General features: G+C 39.7%; 1 protein-coding gene across 1 annotated transcript; it reads left to right on the top strand.

Annotated features, from left to right (window-relative positions):
• The first annotated feature begins 306 nt into the window (after positions 1-306).
• On the top strand, positions 307-6,166 carry LOC310992951 (leptin receptor overlapping transcript-like 1). Its single transcript, XM_083981180.1, has 4 exons — positions 307-421; positions 2,080-2,155; positions 3,391-3,577; positions 5,964-6,166. The coding sequence occupies exons 1-4, from the start codon at positions 406-408 to the stop codon at positions 6,078-6,080; spliced, it is 396 nt and encodes a 131-aa protein (XP_083837306.1). The 5' UTR covers positions 307-405; the 3' UTR covers positions 6,081-6,166.
• The last annotated feature ends 15,699 nt before the right edge of the window (positions 6,167-21,865 follow it).

The raw sequence follows: 21,865 nt of genomic DNA, 5'->3' as shown, positions 1-21,865 counted from the left end.
ATTCACTGCATCATCTATCCCTTTTACATTTTCTATATTAAAATAAAAACAGATAACAGTTCGTAAATTGTAGTAGTCACTTAGAATTAGTAGTAGTGTGGCAATAGTTACAGAAAATAGCTTTAACGTTATACATTCATCTACTAGTTACCTTGACACAGTAAGATATCAAATGGTGTAGGCCTATTTTGTACAACAAAATTCACACTAACATTATTACCAGTAGTAACAGTGTGTTTCTGTCTGAAGAGTTTGTAATTACGACTTTCCCGGTAGCACTTGAAGGCAGCGGGGCTGTTGGTGGTTCGGAGTCGGACTCGGGCTGTGTGAACCGGGGAGGGGGCCGCTCACTCACTGTTGTCATACATCCACCACGGCTGTGAGGCGAGCTTTTGTCCAGGAGAAATGGCCGGGATTAAAGGTTAGCACTTAACACTTTTATTTTGTTTGCATAATTTTTAAACAAAGCGTCCAAATACAATTTAATTTAAAACATCCCAGATTTTAACGGTCGCGTTTTTACCACGTCCAGCGCGAGCGAGCCAACGGGCCAACAGAACCGTTAGCATTAGCTCATTAACCTGCACTATTTTGACCAGCAGGCAGCTCTATCAACACAAGTACACACATATTTTATTTACTTGGACAACATTAAACTTTGTGTGATTAGACCGTATTTAACGTGATTTACGTTCAGTAGCGTCAACAACGTAGTAGTTAGTTATTAACCGTTATAATGCTAACGCCGCCGCTAGCTGCCTGCTGATTGAGATGCTGCGCGTGCTGCAGGTGGATTAAACTGCCGTTAGAACGGTCGAGCACGCGGGGTTGTGTCAGTTTTATAACGTTCCAGTTCGAATCCTCAACGTTCCAGTTCGAATTCTCAATAACATGGTTCACGCTGTTTATGAAGCTGCTGGTTAACACATGAAACCAGCTGATTCATCACATGGTAGCCACGGTGACCAGAGGGGCCCTGATGCTACTGATGCTGCTGCTGGTGATGATGATGATGATGGGGCTGTGAAGGGTCTGGGGTAGCGTTGTAGTAACCTGGAAAATGGTTAACTAATTGTGCAGTCATGGAAAACACATGGAAAATGGCAAATAAAAGGTCACATGTCCTGGAAAAGCTTGAGTTGCCCTGGAAAATAATTGATCACATCGTAACATCAGCTACCAAATAAGTGCCTAGCGATAAAACTAGAGACTTTGAGTTAATAGTGTTCAAGGCAAGGCAAGGCAATTTTATTTGTGTACCCATTTTTACAAATGGTTTATCTCAAAAGGCTTTACACAGCATCATGACAACATCCTCTGCCCTTAGACCCCTCACATCGACTGAGGAAAAACCCCTAAGAAAACCCTTTTAACAGGGAAAAAGTTTGAGAAACCTCAGGGTGAGCAACAGAGGAGGGATCCCTCACCCAGGACGGGCAGACAGACGCACAATAGATGTTGTATACAGACAAGAAAACAGTTTACAACACAGCATATGGGAAAACATGGACCACGAGCATTAGGGTGCTCATCTTTAAGTCAGATTTCTAGGGAATAAACATAGAAACAATCAGGTACAAAATAAGGGTCACTTCAAAGCATGAATGGGACGGGGGATGTATTAGTGTATGGCGTAATAACATGTCTGTAATAAAGTAGCACTTAAAAATGTCCTGCAAAAGTCCTGGAAAATTATTTTGTGAGAAGAGAGGGAAACCTGAGACCGAGACAAGACCAAACCAATGCAAGACCATAATGTATTCAGTAGTAGTACTCATACAAATAATGTGGCTTAATATTTCTACATTATTCCTACATTATTATAGCTTTTTTCTAAACCATATATAGATTGAACTGATAACATAGCACAGAACCTGCTAAAGTCTCCTTCCACTTTTGACACTGGTGCGACCAAGTTTTTCAGATGGTTACACACAAGCATATGCTCATCAGGTTTCCAAAGGCCTGAACTGATTGTTTTTAAATCAGCTGATCAGCATTTAGCAAAACGTAAAACAATAACTTCAAACTAACGCTGAAATCTAATCAATCAATCAAAACTCTGTGTGTCTGTTGCAGCTCTCATCAGCCTGTCCTTTGGAGGGGCCGTTGGCCTCATGTTCCTCATGCTAGGATGTGCCCTCCCTGTGTACGAGTAAGTACCACCACCACCATCACACACACCAACAAAAACACACACACCATTTGAACCTGTCAGTGTGGGTTTGTGTGTACATGTTTGTGTGAAGGACACTGCTCACACTTGGCACTCAGATGAACCTCGGGTGATCCCATCACAGGTTTAGAGCTTTAAAACCATGTGAACAGTCTCCTGTGAAAGGTCTGATCCAACATAAATATAATCAATTTCAATAACATTTTCTGTCAGATGTGTGTTTTCCACATTGTTGTCACTCATTCAAAAATCAATAATCTAAAAATAATGCAATATTTAAACACAAAAAACTTTTCCTGCTCCACTGAAACGTAAATTCTCTACAGTGAGCAGTAGTGTTGGAATTAGATTAGAAAGGAAATTGTTCTTGGATACAGTGGCTGCTATAAAACAATACAACAAGACAGACAAACATCAACAAATTGCAATTTTTAAAGCAGTTTAGAAATCTGCCTGAGGCCAAGGAGCTGATTCACAAGTTTCATGTTTCCTCATCACAATGTGTGATTTGCAGAGATTTGAGGTGAACTCTCTCAGAGACACTTTCCTCCCAGCAGCAAGGGGCCTGTGGAGCTCAAACTTACTTTACTTCTTTTATTGGAGAGGGACATTAACAAAAAAAATGTAAGGCCAAGATAAATTGTTGTCAGAATAAAACTACCAAAAACGACCAAAACTAAACAAAATAAATGTATATAAGATTTTTTTTAAATGCAGGTTAATTCAGAACTTCCAATGTCATCTGGGGTAAGAAGGGAAAAGCTGAAAGAGCAAACATGTGGACATCAAAGAGCGATGAAAGGATGGAAGTGAAAGATGGGCATAAAATGAAACTCAACATTTGTCATTAAATACGTTGTATCTGTGAAATTTGCTGCACACTACACCACTCGGCTGTAGTTGGATGCAGCTGACTTGCTTATTCAAATCAGCTGTGACATGGTTTTTCAGCCGCTGCATGTGGGGCGATGAGCTCGGCTGAAAGATCTGGCTCTAGTAATCTAATCTCATTTTGCTCTCAGCCATTATCGGGAAACTAAACGACAGCGTCAGGGAGAGGAAGGAAGAAGGCAGCAAGAAAAGCAATAAGTGATTGATAATATCAGCCAGTTTCAGCTCTTTATCGATAAAGTGGCCACAGGAAATGGAAACATGCTTCAGTAAGTTCACATGTGGGTATTTTCTCACTTTCTTTTTTTTTTCCATCCGTGCAGCAAATACTGGCCTTTGTTCCTCCTCTTCTTCTACATCCTGTCCCCCATCCCGTACTGCATCTCGCGGAGGGTGGTCGACGACACAGACTCGGCCAGTAACGCCTGCAAAGAGCTCGCCATCTTCCTCACGACGGGCATCGTCATCTCAGCCTTCGGCCTGCCCATCGTCTTCGCAAGAGCTGAAGTTGTAAGTCAGATGTGGGCGCAAGTTCATCACAACAACAACAAACAATAGTTTTTTAAGTGAAGGAAGTAAATATTGGGTGTTATTATTATCATCATCAATCATCACACATTATGAAAGAATTCACCTTCACAACATAAAAAAAACTGGAACTTCACGTCTTATTTTGACACTTTAACCGTCACTTTTCACAACACTAAGCGTCGCGTGTCGGCTCAACCTCAAACCTCAAATGTGGCTTTCACTTTCACTGTGCTGGTCACACTCACACATTTATTTCCACTGTGTCTGCTCCTCTTCTGACTCATTGAACATTATGTTTTGTTCTTTAAACCAGAATTGTTTTAAACCTCAGTATCATTCATAATTAAAACACATTACACTGATGTCCTCCAGATGTATCACATATAAGTTTCCCTCTTTTACTTATCGATCATCCTACATATAATCATAGAGAACAACATTAGCTGCATTTTTAAAGGGATAGTTCACCCTAGAATGATATTTCGCTCATTATCTACTCACCCTCATGTTGACTAAGGGCTGGAAGAATTATCAGAGTCCACCGTCCCTTCTCTGAGTTACAGGGGGTCTTGGCGTAGCAGTGCATTTCAATGCAACGGTTGCAAAGGGACACCGGAGCTCTTCGTAAAAAAACACACACAAAAAAACATCCAAATACCTCCATGATGGTCGTATGTAATGTCCGTCTTGTGCTGAAGCCCCAAATTGCGTAATTGTCCCGAAAAAAATTAAATAAGTCTATATTTTAAGCTTGTTTGTAGCGGAAGCTTCTCGTTTTCTTCTTCTTCTCCTCTTCCTGGTCCGTCCAAATATCGCGTGATTTGCGCCGGCGTCAGTCATGGATGTATTATATTAACGGCGTCAGTGCGGTTACTGCGAATCACGCGATATTTGGACGGACCAGGAAGAGGAGAAGAAGAAGAAGACGAGAAGCTTCCGCTACAAACAAGCTTAAAATATAGACTTATTTAATTTTTTTCGGGACAATTACGCAATTTGGGGCTTCAGCACAAGACGGACATTACATACGAGCATCATGGAGGTATTTGGATGTTTTTTTGTGTGTGTTTTTTTACGAAGAGCTCCGGTGTCCCTTTGCAACCGTTGCATTGAAATTCACTGCTACACCGAGACCCCCTGTAACTAAGAGAAGGGACGGTGGACTCTGATAATTCTTCCAGCCCTTAGTCAACATGAGGGTGAGTAGATAATGAGCGAAATATCATTCTAGGGTGAACTATCCCTTTAAGTACTTTAAAGTTACAAAATACAACATTTACTTACAGTGTGCAACAAAGGCGGCCAACAAGATAAATATAAATGACTGTAAATGTAAAACATACAATTTAAAAATCAACTTTGAACTGGAAATATTCTATTGATTTATAAATCAACATCTTATGTTAGTTATGTTTAAGTGTTGATTTATTATTTCTATTATTGTTAACAATATCTCTATCAGTAATTGTTGTCATCTTCTTTTCTTTTTGCTTTACGATTAATCTATGTTTTTATTTTGTTGTTGTTGCATATTTATTGCCTGTCACATCTCAGTTATCTTTAGCAAAAAATGAAAAAAATCCAATAAAAAATTATCACAAAAAAAAAACATCTGACGTTAAGTTTGCAAGTTAAATAGAGTTAATGAAGCTTTTCACCATTGCAGATCTTAAGCCTTAAAACTACAGGTTTGGTTCTTGATGTAAAGTCCAGCAGCAGATTATTGGGAGTCTGTGTGAGAGTCTGTTTGTTTGTAACAAAAAAACAGAAGCACCTGTAAAAGCGCATTATAAATAAAATTTATTTTTATTATTAAAAGTAAAAAAACACTGTGGTGGCAAAAATTAGTTCTCTTTGTTCAATGAAGAATTAAAAAGAAAAGCTTCACACGTCGGCTGTCTTTCTTGAGTTTTAATAAACATTCATGAATGAAGTCACACACGTACAACTGAACAGCACACGGTCAGTGGGTGAGTGAACTGAAGATGTTCTCAGGCTCACTATCTTTATAGTTCCCAAACACATACCAATAGACAAAATATGACACCTCCGGTGGTTCTGCCTAGACACAACAATCCCTTGTCACTCTCTGCTGTCTGTCTTCACAGGAATTAACTAAGTACCACATATCACAATCGTGATTAATATGGGTTATTTTCCATTACAACACTCAGGACACAACGAGTGTTTCTCCCCGTCGTGGGATGAATAAAGGCATACTTTACTTTCCCCTGTGGGTGTAGTTAACGCCGAGTAAAGACATGAATCTGTGAAAACTGTTTTTGTTCGACACCACCAGAGTTTGGCCTAAATATTATAAAATGAGCGCGTTAATAATTCATGTTGTTGCTGTTGTTTCCCACAGATCGCCTGGGGGGCGTGTGCGCTCGTGCTAACGGGTAACGTAGTCATCTTCGCCACCATCCTGGGCTTCTTCCTCGTCTTTGGATCCAACGACGACTTCAGTTGGCAGCAGTGGTAAAACAGCAGCGGGATGGAGGGGACGGGACACGGGGAGGGGGGGAGGGGGACCTTAGTCTGAACTGTTTTTATTAGCATTATTATTATTATTATGGTATTACTGTTTGGTTTCTTCTTGTTGTTATTTATATGATGACCGCCCATCGATAGACTCACACCAAACCAGTGCAATACTTTGTTTTTCTTTCTTTTTTTTTGTTTTTTTGTTTTTTTTTACCGCCTGCATCTGATCGTATGAACCGACACTAGCGGGATTGAAGCTGCTGACTTTCAGTTGGATTTTTTTTTTTTGTCCTCATTTGAAGTTTCGCTCTCTGACCTCTGTTGTTTTCTCCTCCATCTGTGTGTCAGCTTTGATCGATTGATCTCGAGCGTTGTTGTAACCCAGGTGACGGTGAACAACTGCTTGTGTCACCTGTGGAAATACATTGGGATAAAAAAAGTAAAAAAAAAGAAAAAGAAAAATCCAATTGAATGTCTAAGAGGATCTAATCTGACCAAGAGGACAAAGTCAAGGTTGTCTGGCCTCCTTGTTTTTTTTGTTGTTGTTTGTTTAGTTTTTCTCCTGTTACTCTGCAAATGATGTGAATAAGCTTTTTTTGTTGTTGTTTCTATATGAGCAGCACACACACACAGCAGGTTGTGTGCGTGTGTGTGTGTGTGTTTGTCGTCTCCAGCAGCAGAAAACTGAAGGAAAGGCTCTGCGCTCAGATTTCAGCTCCATTTTCATTTGGGCTTTTATCACCGTTAGCCGATAGGATAGAGGTGACAGATGAGATGTCGTCGTCATGTTAAAAAAAGAAAAGAAAAGAAAAGAAAAATCACTTAAGCTGTGAAACAAGTCCAGAAGATCAATGGTGTGTGTTTGTGAAAGTACTCCAACCACACACACACACACACACACACACACACACACACACACACACACACACACACACACACACACACACACACACACACACACACACCTTTCAGACCATTTTAAATGTGTAAATGTGATTTAAAATTTTTTGTTTCTGTTTCTCATCGAACAAAAACAAGGAGGTAGTTTTTCAGAAGCGTTTTTTGTTTGTTTGTTTGAATGTTTCCTCTCAACTCAACTCAACTCTGGAGGATTTTCATTCGAACGCCGTGACCGCCACCGCAGCAGAGATCAAATTAAACTGACTCTGTGATTTCCCCCAGTGCCAACTGGATGCAGACGGCGGCGGGCGGCTGCTGCTTATTCACCGTGTCGTTTAGCGTCTGATAGCTCTAACTTTACCTCACCGTACGTATGGGATGATAAGACTCGCCTCGCCAGGTCAGGAAAGCAAAGCATGACAAAAAAAAAAAAAAGCCTGAAGTAGCCGCCAGTTAGCGTAGGATTAAGTCGAGGACAAGCAGCCAAGCTTCAGTAAGAACCTGGGCTACTTATAAACAAGGCCTCTAACAGCCTGTAAGCTTTTAAATGTGACCGCTTTGTTCTGACTCCTTTAATGTAAAACAACCCACACACTTTGCTCGGTGTTGACGAAGCACATTAGGTCCAGATTTAGTACGTACACACACACACACACACAGACACACATACAGTATGTTGTCGCATTTCCTCACACCAGCATTTTCCCAGGATAGAAAAACAAGTTAAAGTCGTCGTTAAAATGTTTTCTGTTTCATTTTGACGTTTTGTTTTTTTTCTCTGTGAAGGAAATGTCTCTGTTGGTTTGTGTAACGACGTGTCACAGCTCTGGGATCAGCTCTTGGTTTTGCTGTTGTGTTTAACTGCATTAGTGGAAGCTAAACAAGGAATTAAGCATCTGCTGCCTCGTTTAAGCACTGGTGTGTGTCTGTGTGTGTGGGGAGTTGAGTTGTCGAACGTTTTTGTCCTTTTACGTGTTGATTCTGTTGTTTTATTTTCTCCTCTGTGGGTGGCGCTGTTTGAAAATGTTGCTCTCCGGAAGATAAAAGTTAGCATTTTATTTTATTTTTTTCCCCCCTTAATTTGTAAATAGTTTTAGTCATTTAGAGCAGCAGCTAATGATTATTATCGTCATTATCTGCCAGTTATTTTTTATTTTCTAAATGATTAATCAGAAAACAGCCCAAATAAACAAAACATAGCAAATTGTCACATTTGAGAAAGTGAAGGAATCAGATTTTCTGACAATGTTGCTTGGAAAAATGTCTTAAATGATTCATTGATTACCAAAATATTTACTAGATTAGTATTATTTTGATAAATGAAGTGATTACCGGTAGTCATTATGTCTCTATAGATCTGCCTTGAAGGTATTTTTTACCACCGATTTCCAATTTGTAAACTTTGCTTGAAAGGAAAAGTTGAACAGTTTGGTAAAGTCTGTTACATACAGTATGAAGCTGGAGCCATGAGGTGATGAACACACAAACAGGAGGAAACAATTAACATTATTTATCTCGTGTGTTTAATCTGGACACAAAGAAAATGTTAAAACAGCATTTTGTGATTTTAAACTACTGGATGAACTGCACACGACTCCTTATAAAACACGTATTTGCATGTTAATTGACATTTTCAGATGTTAAAAGATGATTTTAAACTTTTCCCAGCGACCAGCCCAGATGTTCGGCTCATCACCTCCTCGCTCCAGCATCAAACATCTGTCTCCTCATTTGACTAATTAGAAAAACCAATAAGTCTTTTACCAAAAATGTCCTCCTGTTCCTTAAAAGTGACATTTTACACACAAAAAAAGACGCAGTTTATTAAGAAAGACAGTTGATGTCTTATTTCAAACACACACGTTTAAGTATTTCCTGCAGAAATGAAAGATGAGGAATCGTTCGGAGCGATCGTCTCTGGTTATAAACTGACACTCATCGTCTTCAATGCTCCTCCTGCGCTCTGAACCCATAAACCTCAGTGAAGGCTTTGATTGTATTAAAAAGCACCACAGTTATGGCTGCTTTACTCTTCACATTAAAAAAAACAACTAAACAGAGCAAAAAAAAAAACAGAAGCTAATGTTTTAAAACAACAACTACTGACTTGATCTGTGCATGTTATTATGTGACACCACTTTGAATCTAAAGAAGAAGAAAAAACGCTCCAACAGTAGATTTACCCTCCGGCGGACGGGGAGGACGGGGTCAGGTGACTCCACGTTGTGTTTCCGAGGCGCTTGACTTTTCCTGTTTTGTAGTGTGATCATGTGATGGAGCCGGGTGTGTAGCTGTGGGATGGGTAATCTCTCTGTTTCTGTGTGAGGACAGATGTTACATTTGTGTTTTAAAAGATGAACAACGAGGAGGAGGAGGAGGATATATTGTATTTATTTATTTTAACGGGACGCTTTGTGTCAATGTCCAACAACGCCATTTTCTATCTACAAACTTTTGTGTTATAACGAGGCAGAAGTCAGCATGGTGGGTTTTCTTTTTTTAAATAAACGCCATTTTTGAACATCCTCTCCTTCGACTGTTCACTACATCACACACACATAGACACACCTCAGGAAATAAGCTGCTGCCTCATCCTGTCATTTAGTCTCAGTCAAGGGAGCTTCACTTTTTATCATTTGCACCAATAAGAGGAAGACGACATGAAACTTAGTACAAAGTCTGCTCAGATTGGAGTTTATAAATCTGATCATTTTATTCTAAATTTGATCAAATTTGTCATTTTGAATTCTCAGACTAAATCTAAATTACAGTATTTTTTAATAGCTGTCCTTTAATTGTATCAAACGTTACGATCAGATCTAATCATGGATGACAGTTTTGTTCAACCAACAGTCTGTATTTGCATCTCTTTGCAGAAGTTTCACTTTAACTGGCAGCGGCGTTACTGGCATCTGTTGCTCTGTCAAGTCACCTGGACCTGACAGTGTGACTATTAAAGCAGATGTCAGCTTCACGGCCGTTTCGGCTAATGCTGCGTTCAAGGCAGGCTTTTGAAACCGTAAGTTACAGCTTCAAGTCACAACTACGACTTGGTAGCGTTCCAGGTAACCCGTAGCTCGTGTTTTTACCATCCTGTTGTCTGTGAAAGTTCCCTATAACGGCCACTCGTAACTTCCGACCCGTGAACTCGTACCAGATCGAACTGGTATGACTTCACAGGAAGGAAAAACACAAAGTACGAGTTTCTTTGAACGCACCATGAGTTAGCAGCCCCCGCCCTTGTCAGGCATCAATTGGTCCTCGTGCTACGTCACCACATTCACGCGCATCCCTTGGCTGCACACACAGCCCTTCATGCCGTTCTCTCTCCTCATTGGATAACACTTGTATCCCACAAGGAAAATTTTCTCCTCGGGTTACAGCAGAGCAGAGTGACGGAGAGACTCGTGTTTAGGCTGAAATACTTCATGTAAGTGATTGCTGACGGAAAATAGGACTATTTAGGACTTATATTAACAAAAACATTCCACTGATATCTGCTTTAAACAGAAAAATACAACTAAATAGAACATGAGGAGTGAAGGTTGTCATTTCAGTGATACATCAACTTCCCAAAAAAAGAAAAAACAATACTGAATTTATAGATTTGATCAAAGTAAATAATAAAGGAGGAGATGAGAGATCAGACCTTGGTTTTGTCTCCCTCTGCTGGCAGGAAGTGTCACCGCTGCTCTGTCTGAGTCAGTTCAGTGTGATCCTCAGACTCCAGCTCCTCCTTCACTTTACACCTCTGGGCGCTAAATATAAAATATGAGAAGAAAAAAAAAAGAAAGAAGAAGAGTGAAGAGAGAGGACGGTGTCGATTTTATCACCGACGAGCCTCAACTTCACACACGTTACATATTAATCTGTATCTGTGTGTGGCTTCTTCACAGCAACATTTACAATAATTTAATCACTTGACATTATCCTTAGTGCTTTATAATGGAAGCAGACAGATGTCAGTGCACTTCTTCTTGTTCTTCTTAATATTAATTTGTGTGTAGAATAGAAAACACAGATGCAGGACAGGATCATCTTAGACAATGAACCAGTCTTAGGATGTCAAATATGACTGATATATAACATATACTAAATAAAACTTTGAGATGTTACTGTCCTTATTCATTTTCAACATCAGCACAGAATACATGATTAAATGTAGGCTAACACTAATAATAATAGCTTTAGGTCTTTATATCACTAATTTCTTAGTGTTACAACAAGATAAGTGTTTTATAAGTAAACAATTAAAACCAGGTAAGAGAAAAGAGGAATTTTAAGTCAGTCACCATCACCTTTTAATAATGAAAACTGACTTCTCAGTCCTACCAGACCTTCATCAAAAAAACATCTCCAATCATTATAAAGTAAAATCAAACCAGTAAATCAAATCAGACATAAACAAAGGCCAAGACAAAGAAATGTATTTTTAAAGACATTTTAAAGTGGTTAAAAAAAAATCTGAAAACATATTTTCAAGGTTGCACAATCCTCCTGATGTATTCCTAAATCATAAAAACACATCAAAAATGACAACCACAGGCTATGATAACAATGAGCTCACTGAACCTCCACAGCAGCCGTCTAATCATCTTGATTTATCAGCTCCTGGTCATTTTTATTAGTTTTAATTTTTTAAAATTATTATCAGTATCTGGATCAGAACAAACTTCTACCACGTCATCCTGAGTTAAACTCATCTACAAAAACACCTTCATACCTCAGTTAAAACACCTGAACAACGGAGACATCATCAGATCCAGAGCTAATTACATACCAGTGGTTATTTTTTTTTTATTTTTTCGTCTGATGCAATCAATCCTATAAAATAAAAGCAGCGACCTGAGGCGGCAGCGGCGGCGTTGGCTGTAAAGCTGCTGCTGCGTCGCTGCCAGACACGACTTGCCCGAGAGCTGCCTCAGCTCCGTCCTGCTCCTCCTGCTGCTGCTGCTGCGTCAGATTAAAACCCTCAAACAAAAACCAACTCTTATAATTTCACTATTTATTCAAGCAGCGGGCCAGATGGCAACAACACAACACGTCAGGCCTGAACATAGAAACACACACACACACACACACACAGAGCAGCAGATGACCTCGTCTGTGTGTTATGAAAACAGCAGCTCAGATTAATGCTTAAACTTGTCCTCTTGTCTCCTTCGCATGCAAGAGAGAAAGAGAGAGGGGGAGTTAAAAGTGTTGCAGGAAGTGTGCACGCTGTGTCTTATCTGTCCATTTGGGACACGCCCCCAACGCCAGCGCCGCCCGTGGCCTCGGGCTCTAAGGATCATGGGAAGGTGGGAAAGCAGAGGAGGCTCAGAGAAGCAGAAGAAGAAGAAGGAGAGAGAGAGAGAGAGATGAGCATGAGGAGGTTTTTCCGAGCGCAGCGGGACGAGGACTTCAGTCAGATCCAGTATCTGACGGCCAAGTGCACGCGCCTCGCTCACGACAAAGGTTAGTGATGATGATGATGATGATGATGATGATGATGAAGGAGGTCACGACTTTGACCTCTGACAAGTGGAGTTACTCATTGACATCTCAGGGATTTAGGCCATTAGGAACACCTGGATGATCAAACTAGGTCATGTGTAACAGCATCACACTGAGAGACACAGACCATAATTAGACCATATAATATAATGACAGTTGTAGTTTTTTGGTGCTTTTTTTTGAATGAAACATCTGCCTTTCTGCACAGTGCAGTTCAAAAGCATCAGGCCAACAACAATCAACTAAATGTAAACAATAAGAGACGACCTGTGCATTCTTTTTTGATTTTCTTCTACTTTTTAAAACAATTTCAGGCCTTTTAACTTCAAGTCTGCATGTTACAGATTCAACTTTTTCAGTTTTGCTTCAGCTGTTTCTTCAGCATTAGCATGCAATTTCTTCAGAAAACATATTATCTAGTTCTAGTTGCACTCGATACAGTAATGATTAAAGTACTTGAGAGGCCAATAATTAAATTAGTTTAATGTTTAATATGGAAAATCCCAAGGGCCAGTTTCAGTGTCGTAACGATTGATGATTATCTAAAAGTGACACAGTAAGAAAACCCCAAGAACGTGTAATAAACAGCACAAGTGTGACGTAAAATACTTTGTAATTTACCACACACAGTCCTGCAGTACCTGGAAGTTTACTCTTTCTACTTTTTACTGTATTTGAGAATAGTCTAATATTCAGAATAGTTTCTTGCTATAAAATGATTCACTTAAAGACGATATTATAACAACAGCAACAGCAAGAAGTCGATGCTTTGAACTTCAGTTGTGTCGTTTGTTCTTGTGAATCTCCTCTGAACACGTTCAGGAGTGAACTGTTGTTTACTTTACTAGCTCAAAGTTCACGACTTCAAAGTGAAAATCTGCCCTCGACCGTAAAACTTGAAGAAACAACAGACTCGTCCCATAAAAACCAGTGACAACAACCAGAAGATTGACTTCAGGAAAAGGGAAACACCTCGTCAACTTTACTACAGAGTTATAAATATAATTTCTTTCCCCCCAAAGTATATTAACATTTTATTTACTTTAAAAAACGAAAAAAGATTAAATTAAACATTAGTTGATTCTTCTTTCATTCAGCAGCAGATAAGTCTGATTTGACTCTGAGATCAAATCTGTTTCATAATTATTTCAGATTAAGTGTAAAAACAGAAGCTTGTGTTGGTTTATTCACAGTAACGGTAAACTGATGTTAACTCAATCAAAATTCGCAAACAAAACACATTTAAACAAATAATATAATTTTCCACAGAAATCTTTAGTTATTTCTTTATGTAAAAAATAAAATGAAATGATCTCCCCATAATGTGTTTAGTTCGACATGTTTTAAAAAAACCTATAAATAGAAATGTGTTGGTATCAAGTTCTGTATTAAAAAGACGACCTTTGTCTTAATTAAGATATCAGTTAATGAGACTTTTGGCCAAAATAAAACATAAAAGACTCATGAAGTGCTTCACAAGAGAAAATACATAATTCAGACATATACACAAATAGCAATGAAAAAGCAGTAACACATTTCATGAAATGCAGCAAAACGACTCTGTACATTCCTAGGATGAGTGAGTCTGGTGTAATTGGTTATTTAAACACACAGGAAATCGTTACGGCTGCGCTAGTGCATTAGAGCTAATTTGATGACGACAGCACAGCACATCTGGAGCTGCATATTAAATGTCTTTATCATGTTTCATGGATAACTTTATATTTAGTGACATGATGTGACCTTTGTTGGAGTTGCATTAACTCATATAGGCCTGATCTGGTTCTACTATATGTGATGAAGAGACATCATGAGAGACGAGAGCAGCTGCAGAGAAGAGGTTTTAAATACCAACGTGTCTGCAGCTGGTCCATACGCCGACATTTACAGATTCAATTAAGTATGAAATTATACATCATAAACATTTTATCGTGATGTTCCTGCATCAGCTGCTCAGTCGTCTCCTGTTACAGCCCAAATATTTCATTGTTTTTATATCAAAATCCCTCAGTTTACTTTTCCCATGAAGGCAAAGAGCTCAGTCCTGCTCATCACACTTGGCAACACTCAATCATTAGAACGAAAAGTTCTGCACACCGACAGCTAACTTTGGTGAATCAGGTCTGAACAAGTTGTGATATTTACCCGTCTTTAAAGGGGATATTATGGAAATATCACTTTTTGAAGGCTCTTTAACATAAATTTCAGTGTCGGTCTTGCCTTCAGGCCCCAAAAATGTGAGAAATGACATAACCAATCTGTAATTTTCAGGCTCCCTACAGTAGGTTGAAATCCATGTGGTTTTACAAGCTGTTCCCTCAGTTGTCTGACAATTATGTCATTAGTTTTCAAATTTGCATAATACCACCCCTACCTGTGAGTACTGGAAGAGGGGGCGGGCAAGCAGTGGTTCATTTACATTTAAAGGGACAGGCACTGAAAGCAGCCGTTCTGAACAGGGCTGTTTTGAGAGGATAAAGTACTGTGATGTTTGATCATTGGGGGATTTTGATCGAAGCATGTCACAGACATCTCTCTAACTATTTAAATTTGTGGAAAAAGGGGCATAATATGTCTCCTTCAATGTTTGTTGTGTGTCTGCATGTGTAGAGAATCGACAGCACTAAGTGATTGCACTTTCTTTTAACGTTACGATAGAAAATATATTCATTTAAATCATTCAAACAGTGATATATTTGATAATGCATCATACTAGTTTATATATAACTAGGAAAAGGTGAACCAGCATTAACATCCCAACCGAATCAGAAACTAGATCCGATATAATAGAAGCTCTTATGCACAGTAACAAGACAATAGACTCTTAAGCGCGAATATAATAAATAGAAAAAGGAAAAAAGACAATTATAGCATCACATCAATTATCAGAATACAGGCCAAAATACATCAAACAGTCCAAATGGAACCGAAAACACGTATATCTTGATTAGACCAAGATCTGGATCAAAATATATTAGCAATCCCTTCACAACAAAACCAGAAGCCTCCCATCTCTATCCAACTAGAGAATAAAAACAACACAACCCCCCCCCCCCAGTAAGTGTTGTTGTAGTTGACTGATGTGTGACTGTTGTGTGTCTGCAGCCGTGGTGGACAGGGAGTACCTGATGTCCAGAGAGCGGGAGAGGAAGCTGCAGAACGACCTGGACGCCGTCAGCGCTCGACTGCTCCACCAGGAGCAGGTGAACATGGAGCAGAAGATGAAGCAGGACGAGCTCCTCGGCCGGATCCACCAGCAGCAGGTGGGAGTCGCTGGTTTCCTCCTGAACATGGAGGCGTCATCTGTTAGTGTTGGTTTTGTGTCTCTTTTTGATTATTGCATGACTTATTAGTTGTATTTGAGTCTATTTGCGGTGTTTCTGCATCTTTTTTGGGTCCACTGGATCTTTTTATTCATCATTTTCTGTCTCTTTACAGTCCTTAATGTCCCTTTATGATTGTTTCCATCACTTTTTCATTCTGTGTCTGCCATTTTGTGGTCATTTTGTGTCTCTTTCTGATTGTTGCATGTCTTTATAGTTGCTTCCTTTGTGTTTCTGCATCATTTTGTGGTCGACTGCATCTTTTTATTCATCATTTAGTGTCTATTTGTTGTTGTGTTGAGTCTCTTCACAGTCGTTTTGTGTCTGTTGTTGTTTCATGTCCCTTTTTGTGTCTTTTTGTGACAATTTCTCATCTCTTTGAGGTAATTTTGTGTCTCTTTGATTGTTGCATGTCTTAACAATTGCTTTCTTTGGTGCTTTTGCATCATATTTGGTCGATTACATCCTTTTATTCATCATGTTGTGTCTATTTGTTTTTGTTTTGAGTCTCTCTATAGTTGTTAATGTCCCTTTGTGATTGTTTCCATTACTTTTTAGTCTTTCTGTATCTTTTTATTGTTGATTTGTGTCTCTTTCTGGTCTCACAGTATCTCAGGCATTTTTTGCTTCTTTGTGTTTCTAGATGCATTCTGTGGTGCTTTCGCATCATATTTGGTCGATTGCATCCTTTTATTCATCATTTAATGTCTCTTTATTATTTTTTGTGTCCCTTTATGAGTCTTTCCATCACTTTATAGTCACTTTGTGTCTATTTGTTGTTGTTTTGTGTCCCTTTCTGGTCATTTTTGAGTCTTTTCGTGGCCGTTTTGTGCCTTTTCTGTGGCTCCTTTGAGTCTCTGCGGTTTGTTTTTCTCTTTATCATCGTCTTTATTCTCTTCCTGAGACTCTTAAACGTCTCTTTACGGTCGTTTTGTGTCTCTCTGTGGTTGTTTTACTGTCATTTCCAACAGAGACTCTGGCCCAGGCGCCCACTGATCTCCTGGGCCATCGGGCGCCGGGCCTACTCTAGGCTGACCGCCACGGCCTCAAACACACACACACCGGGCTCCACAGCTCCACCTGTAATGGTCCAGACTTTACAGAACATTTATGTGATGGATACCTGTGTTTAAAAGCCAAGAAGCCGTCACCTGTAGAAACTCACAAAGCCAGAAATGTTCCCAAAAAAAAGAGAGTCGAACTTAACTCGGTGCAGCCTGAAGTAAAAGTGCACCTTTTTTAAAAAAACAGGTTATTGTGGTTAAATTGGGTTCAGTATCAAACGATTCTCACCGACACTCAGCTTTATTTCAACCTCAAACGCCATTGCAGCAATTAGACTCTTGCAATTCAGAGCGATTTTTTAAAATTTGTGTCATTTAACCTTTTGGTGTTTAACCTCATTACAGCCCCATAATTTCAACAGGCAGAGCCGCGACCGAACCAACAGGCCACCTATGCTACAACAATTACTGTAATTACACTGCGAACAGGGCTACCAGTAAGTGCCAGTGTGAACATACGGTAAATGCAGAGAGATTTGGCAGCGGTCAGCAAACTCTTTCTTTTGGCTGCTCCACACAGGTTGCATACAGAAGGTGTGAGCAGTTACACTAAAAAAAAAGAAAAGCTTCTTGCACTGTTTAGTCCTGATGGTTTATTTTTTTAAAGGCCAGTGTTTCACATGACAAATCTAATACTAGAAAAACCCGAGGATGTGGCAGGAAACTGTTTCCAGACTCGGGGGGGGGGGGGGACGCCTCGATTATGGTGACTCGAGGAGGATTTTAAACTCTTCCACAAAAAACTTTGGTGGTATTTCGTTTGACATTTGGAGAGTGTGACTCACCCAGTCTCCACACATACAGTAGGTTTGATATACAAGCGTCAGGCCTGGACTTGCCACACACACATTCACACTCACACACAGACAGACACACACTCTGACTTTCAGGTGTGTTTGATATCAGTGTGCAAATGATAACGACCTCTGCAGGGGAATCTGAAAAGATCATGAAGCACCGAGTCCAATAAGGTCAACATGCCGGGTTGATACGGGGCTGTTTATGAAGATTTTGTGTGTGTTTGGGTTCATGAGAGTAACTGTGCAGCAGAAAACAGATAATTAAAGGGGAAACATGCATTAAAACAGACAATAAAACAGTGTAAGCATGAAGGGATCGTAAAAAGTGATAAAGCAGAAATGTTTGTGTGTAAATCTGCTCTAAAAAGTGGGATTTACCTCAGTGTTTGTTGTGCACGTGTCTCTCCTGCAGGACCTGGTGCACCTGCTGCAGCAGCGCGTGGGCCTCCTGGTGGAGGAGAGCTCCCGGGACGCGGCGCTGCTGCAGCAGGTCGGCTCAGAGCTGCTGTGTCTGCAGAGCTCCGAGGTGAAGCTGGAGGGCCTGGTGGAGGAGCTGCACGCCGAGGCCCAGCGCAGAGCCGCGGTGGCGGAGGGCCTCCAGGCGGAGCTGCATGCTGAGGCCCGACACAGGGCCGAACTGACGGAGAGCCTCCAGGAGGAGCTGCGCAGGTAAGCCCACAGCAGGCGTCACTTCAAAGCTCTGGAGGTTTGAGACAGTAGAGGATAAAAACTCAAAGTGAATGAAGTAAAAGAAACAAAGATAAAATCAAAATCAACCTCATGTTGCATGAATGAATGAATTTTATTTTATTTATGTGTCATACACCAATTAAGTTGCCCAGCCGATAAGACACAGATTTCATACTCATAGCCAGCAGATATTTATATAAGAGTACAAACAAAACAAATCTAACTAGATTGTACATTTCAAGTAGAATTCAGACTAATAATTCCAAGCAATTTTTATGAAAGTAGCTATAGCAAAGACCTCTTGCACTTTAGAAAACAGTGTGTTTCTGAATTTGTTGCATATTTGTGTTTACTTGAGCTGCAGTGTATTGAGCTCTGAGGGCCACCGTAAAATTCAGTTTGTTTCTGAATATTTACCTTGAATGGAACAAATAAAAAAGTCTTTAATAATAATATTTCAGTAGTAGAGTAATATTTCTTACTGTAGAGCAGGATCAAAGTGATATAAAGGATGTTTCTCAGACAGTTTGGACTGAGGTGGTTTTAGCCATAAAAGGACAGGAGTGAGTGTTTGAAGCAGCTTGTGTGGTCGCAGGCTTCAGGTTCGCAGGTTAACGCACATTAACAGTAATGAAGTGCAGTTCCGCAGACGAGAGGCTGAGGAGGAAACAGCTGAGGAGACGAGTGAGGAAACCTCCGTCACTCTCCGTGTTGTTTCTCTGTCAGTTTGGACACATTCCTCCATGTTTGAGTCCAGCTGTTCAAACTGAGGCAAATATTTAAAAAAAAAACAATAAAAGGAGCAGTAATGTTAAAGATAAAGACGCAGGCGAAGAAGAGAAACATTCACATGAATAAAGAAGAAAGAGTCCACAGAGTTTTGGCTCAGTGTCACAGTCTGTTATCACATCAGAGACACAGGAGGAGGAGGAGATGAAAGTAAATTCCATTAGAGACGTATCATAAAACGCTTTAATACAACTGTGAAAATGAATCTCACTCACTCACTCACTCGTCTGTGAGGGATGAAAATAGAAAATTCAGATTCACAGACGCGTCTGAGGAAGAAACACCTGTAAAAATACCAAAACATGAGAAACAGGAGTTTAGTTCAGACCAAAATCAGACGTCGATTACAGACTTAAAACACCTCAAATGAACTTTGATTTTAGAGATATTATATAATAACTTGCAGAATAATCAAAAACTTTCTTCATTTTTATCCTCAGGCCTCTTTAAATCTTTAATTCCATCACACTTTACTTCCAGATCTTCCTGTTTTAGCTGATCTATGCACTCTTATTTTAACATTTTAATCAATGTTAAGGTTTTTTTTAAATGTATTCTTAATGTTTTTATGGCTTTTATTGTTTTGCATTGTAACAGTGTTAAGATGCAAAATTTTTGATTACGTTCTTCTGTGTTGACACTTTTTTCTTGTGTCTTAAGGCTTTTCACTTTTCTTTTACTTGGATTGCAAATGAGGTCTCTACATTAGTGTGTTTCTGAAATGATGTAAAGGTTGAATGAATGAATGAATTAAATATTGAAGCATCATAAATTATCTGGATAAAAAATAAAATACACAATGTGTTTGTCATTAAAAAGATGAAATAAGCCTGCAACATATGAGAGGAAACATTAGTTTGGTAACATCAAAACGTAGAATATTAAACCAGTCGTCAATATCAACACATTTAGCGCATATCTCATTGGTTTGTATGTTTGTATTATTGTCAGTGATCATGTGGATGGAACTTAAACATAAAACTTCTGACCCTGACGGCTTCATCTATGTGTTATTTTTTCAATAAGATGAGTAAGATGTTTGTGTCTCTGTGTCCGACAGTAAGAACGTGGAGGTGGAGGAGCTTCAGGAGCTCAGCAGAGCTCTGAGCGAGGAGCTGCAGGAGGCGACCAGAGCTCATCAGAAGGAGGTGAGAGGAGCAGACACGAGTTTCTGTCTGATTCAGAGTGAGAGAGGTTTGTGTTTGAGCTTCTAATAGGAACCAAATAATAACAAAAAACACAGACTAATCATCCTTTTTAGCAATGGACAGATACAGGACCTTCAAAATAAAAGCATGCAAGGGTTTAAATTTTGATGAAATATAAAAAATTATGATATTCTGAAGCAGATGTGGGCTGATGTGGCAGGTTGTCATTGTAGTCCCACTTTTGACCAGCAGGTGTCAGGATCGGACACTTCTGTCCAGCAGCTTTTTTTGCTCTGATGTTCTCTGAGTGAACATAAATAGATAAGTAATGGACTTTTAATGGTTTTACAACGAACGTGGAATATTTCTCTTTGTCAGACTTGCGGCCAACAAACTCCTTGAGAAATAAGGCAGCGCAGCATCAGCCGGCTGCCAGCTCCCGCGATCTGAAGTGATGGATTAACGCCGCTCCTGCTGTCTCAGGCTAATTTTGGTCAACGTGGCCGAGCGCCAGATAAAAAAACAACCCCCCCCCCAAAAAAAACAGTGAATTACAGCAGCACCGCTGGATTTTGAATAATTAATTTCATGAAACATAAAACCTAAAGGTTCAAATTTATGTAGCGTGGCCACATTTTTTAAAAACTACCACCACCACCTCGGAGGGAGAGACACACTAATTCAGACTTTACTGGCACTGGGTTTTGTTGCAGTGTGTGTGCGGTCCGGGCATTAGTGAAGCATTCCTGTGCACTGTCAGGAGTTTCTCTTTTATTTACACTTGGCCTCAGGGACTCACTCCCTCACCGGCGGCCTCGGCTTCAACCAGTCCATCAGACAGCAGCAGCAGCAGCAGCAGCAGCAGCAGCAAACAACCCCCCGCCCCGGTATAACCCCACAATTACCTTCCCTTTGAGATCTGCACGAGTCCAGGGGAACAAAACAGCAGACGTGCCCTTTCTGTCTGACACAGACCTAATGAGAACATTTATTCGCAGCCAGTGAATTATAACGTGAAAGTCGTGGGAGTCGAAGACAAAAATCTGACCCCACTGCGTTTGAGAGAGAGAGAAAGAGTAGTCGTTTCTTTATTTAGCAAGTATAATATACAGAACCAACAAGAAATCTACATTGTTACAGAACAGCACATCAAAAATGCACATCAGTCAAAAACATTGTGTAATAATAGATCATATATATAGATATAGTATAAAGAAAAGATATATGAATAAGTCAAAGATGGGTACAAAAATGATAAAGAATAAAAGAAAATATAAAAAAGCAAACAAAATAACAACAACAGAGAGTCAGTCAGAGGCTTCAGGGAGAAACGTTTCATAATGACATAAACAGAGAGTTTAGTTCAGTAGAAAAAGAGCGACCTTAGGTAAAAATGTAGTTTGTGAATAAAAAAAATTGCATAAATGATGATAAAGTTCATCAGGTGTTCAAGAGCGAGTAGACAGATTGAAAAAGTTAGACTCAAGATCACTCCAAAATCTGTTTGATATGTCACAATAAAAAAAAAGGGAGTCGTCAATATCTGTAATCTAAGCAATAAAACAGTTCACAG

Source organism: Trachurus trachurus, assembly GCF_905171665.1.
Source record: "Trachurus trachurus genome assembly, chromosome: 10".
NCBI lineage: Eukaryota > Metazoa > Chordata > Actinopteri > Carangiformes > Carangidae > Trachurus > Trachurus trachurus.
This window is presented reverse-complemented; position numbering and strand designations above follow the sequence as displayed.

Coding starts and splice junctions, on each gene's coding strand:
- LOC310992951 (XM_083981180.1), top strand. Junction 2,156..3,390: donor TGTGCCCTCCCTGTGTACGA/GTAAGTACCACC, acceptor CCATCCGTGCAG/CAAATACTGGCCTTTGTTCC. Junction 3,578..5,963: donor TCTTCGCAAGAGCTGAAGTT/GTAAGTCAGATG, acceptor TGTTTCCCACAG/ATCGCCTGGGGGGCGTGTGC.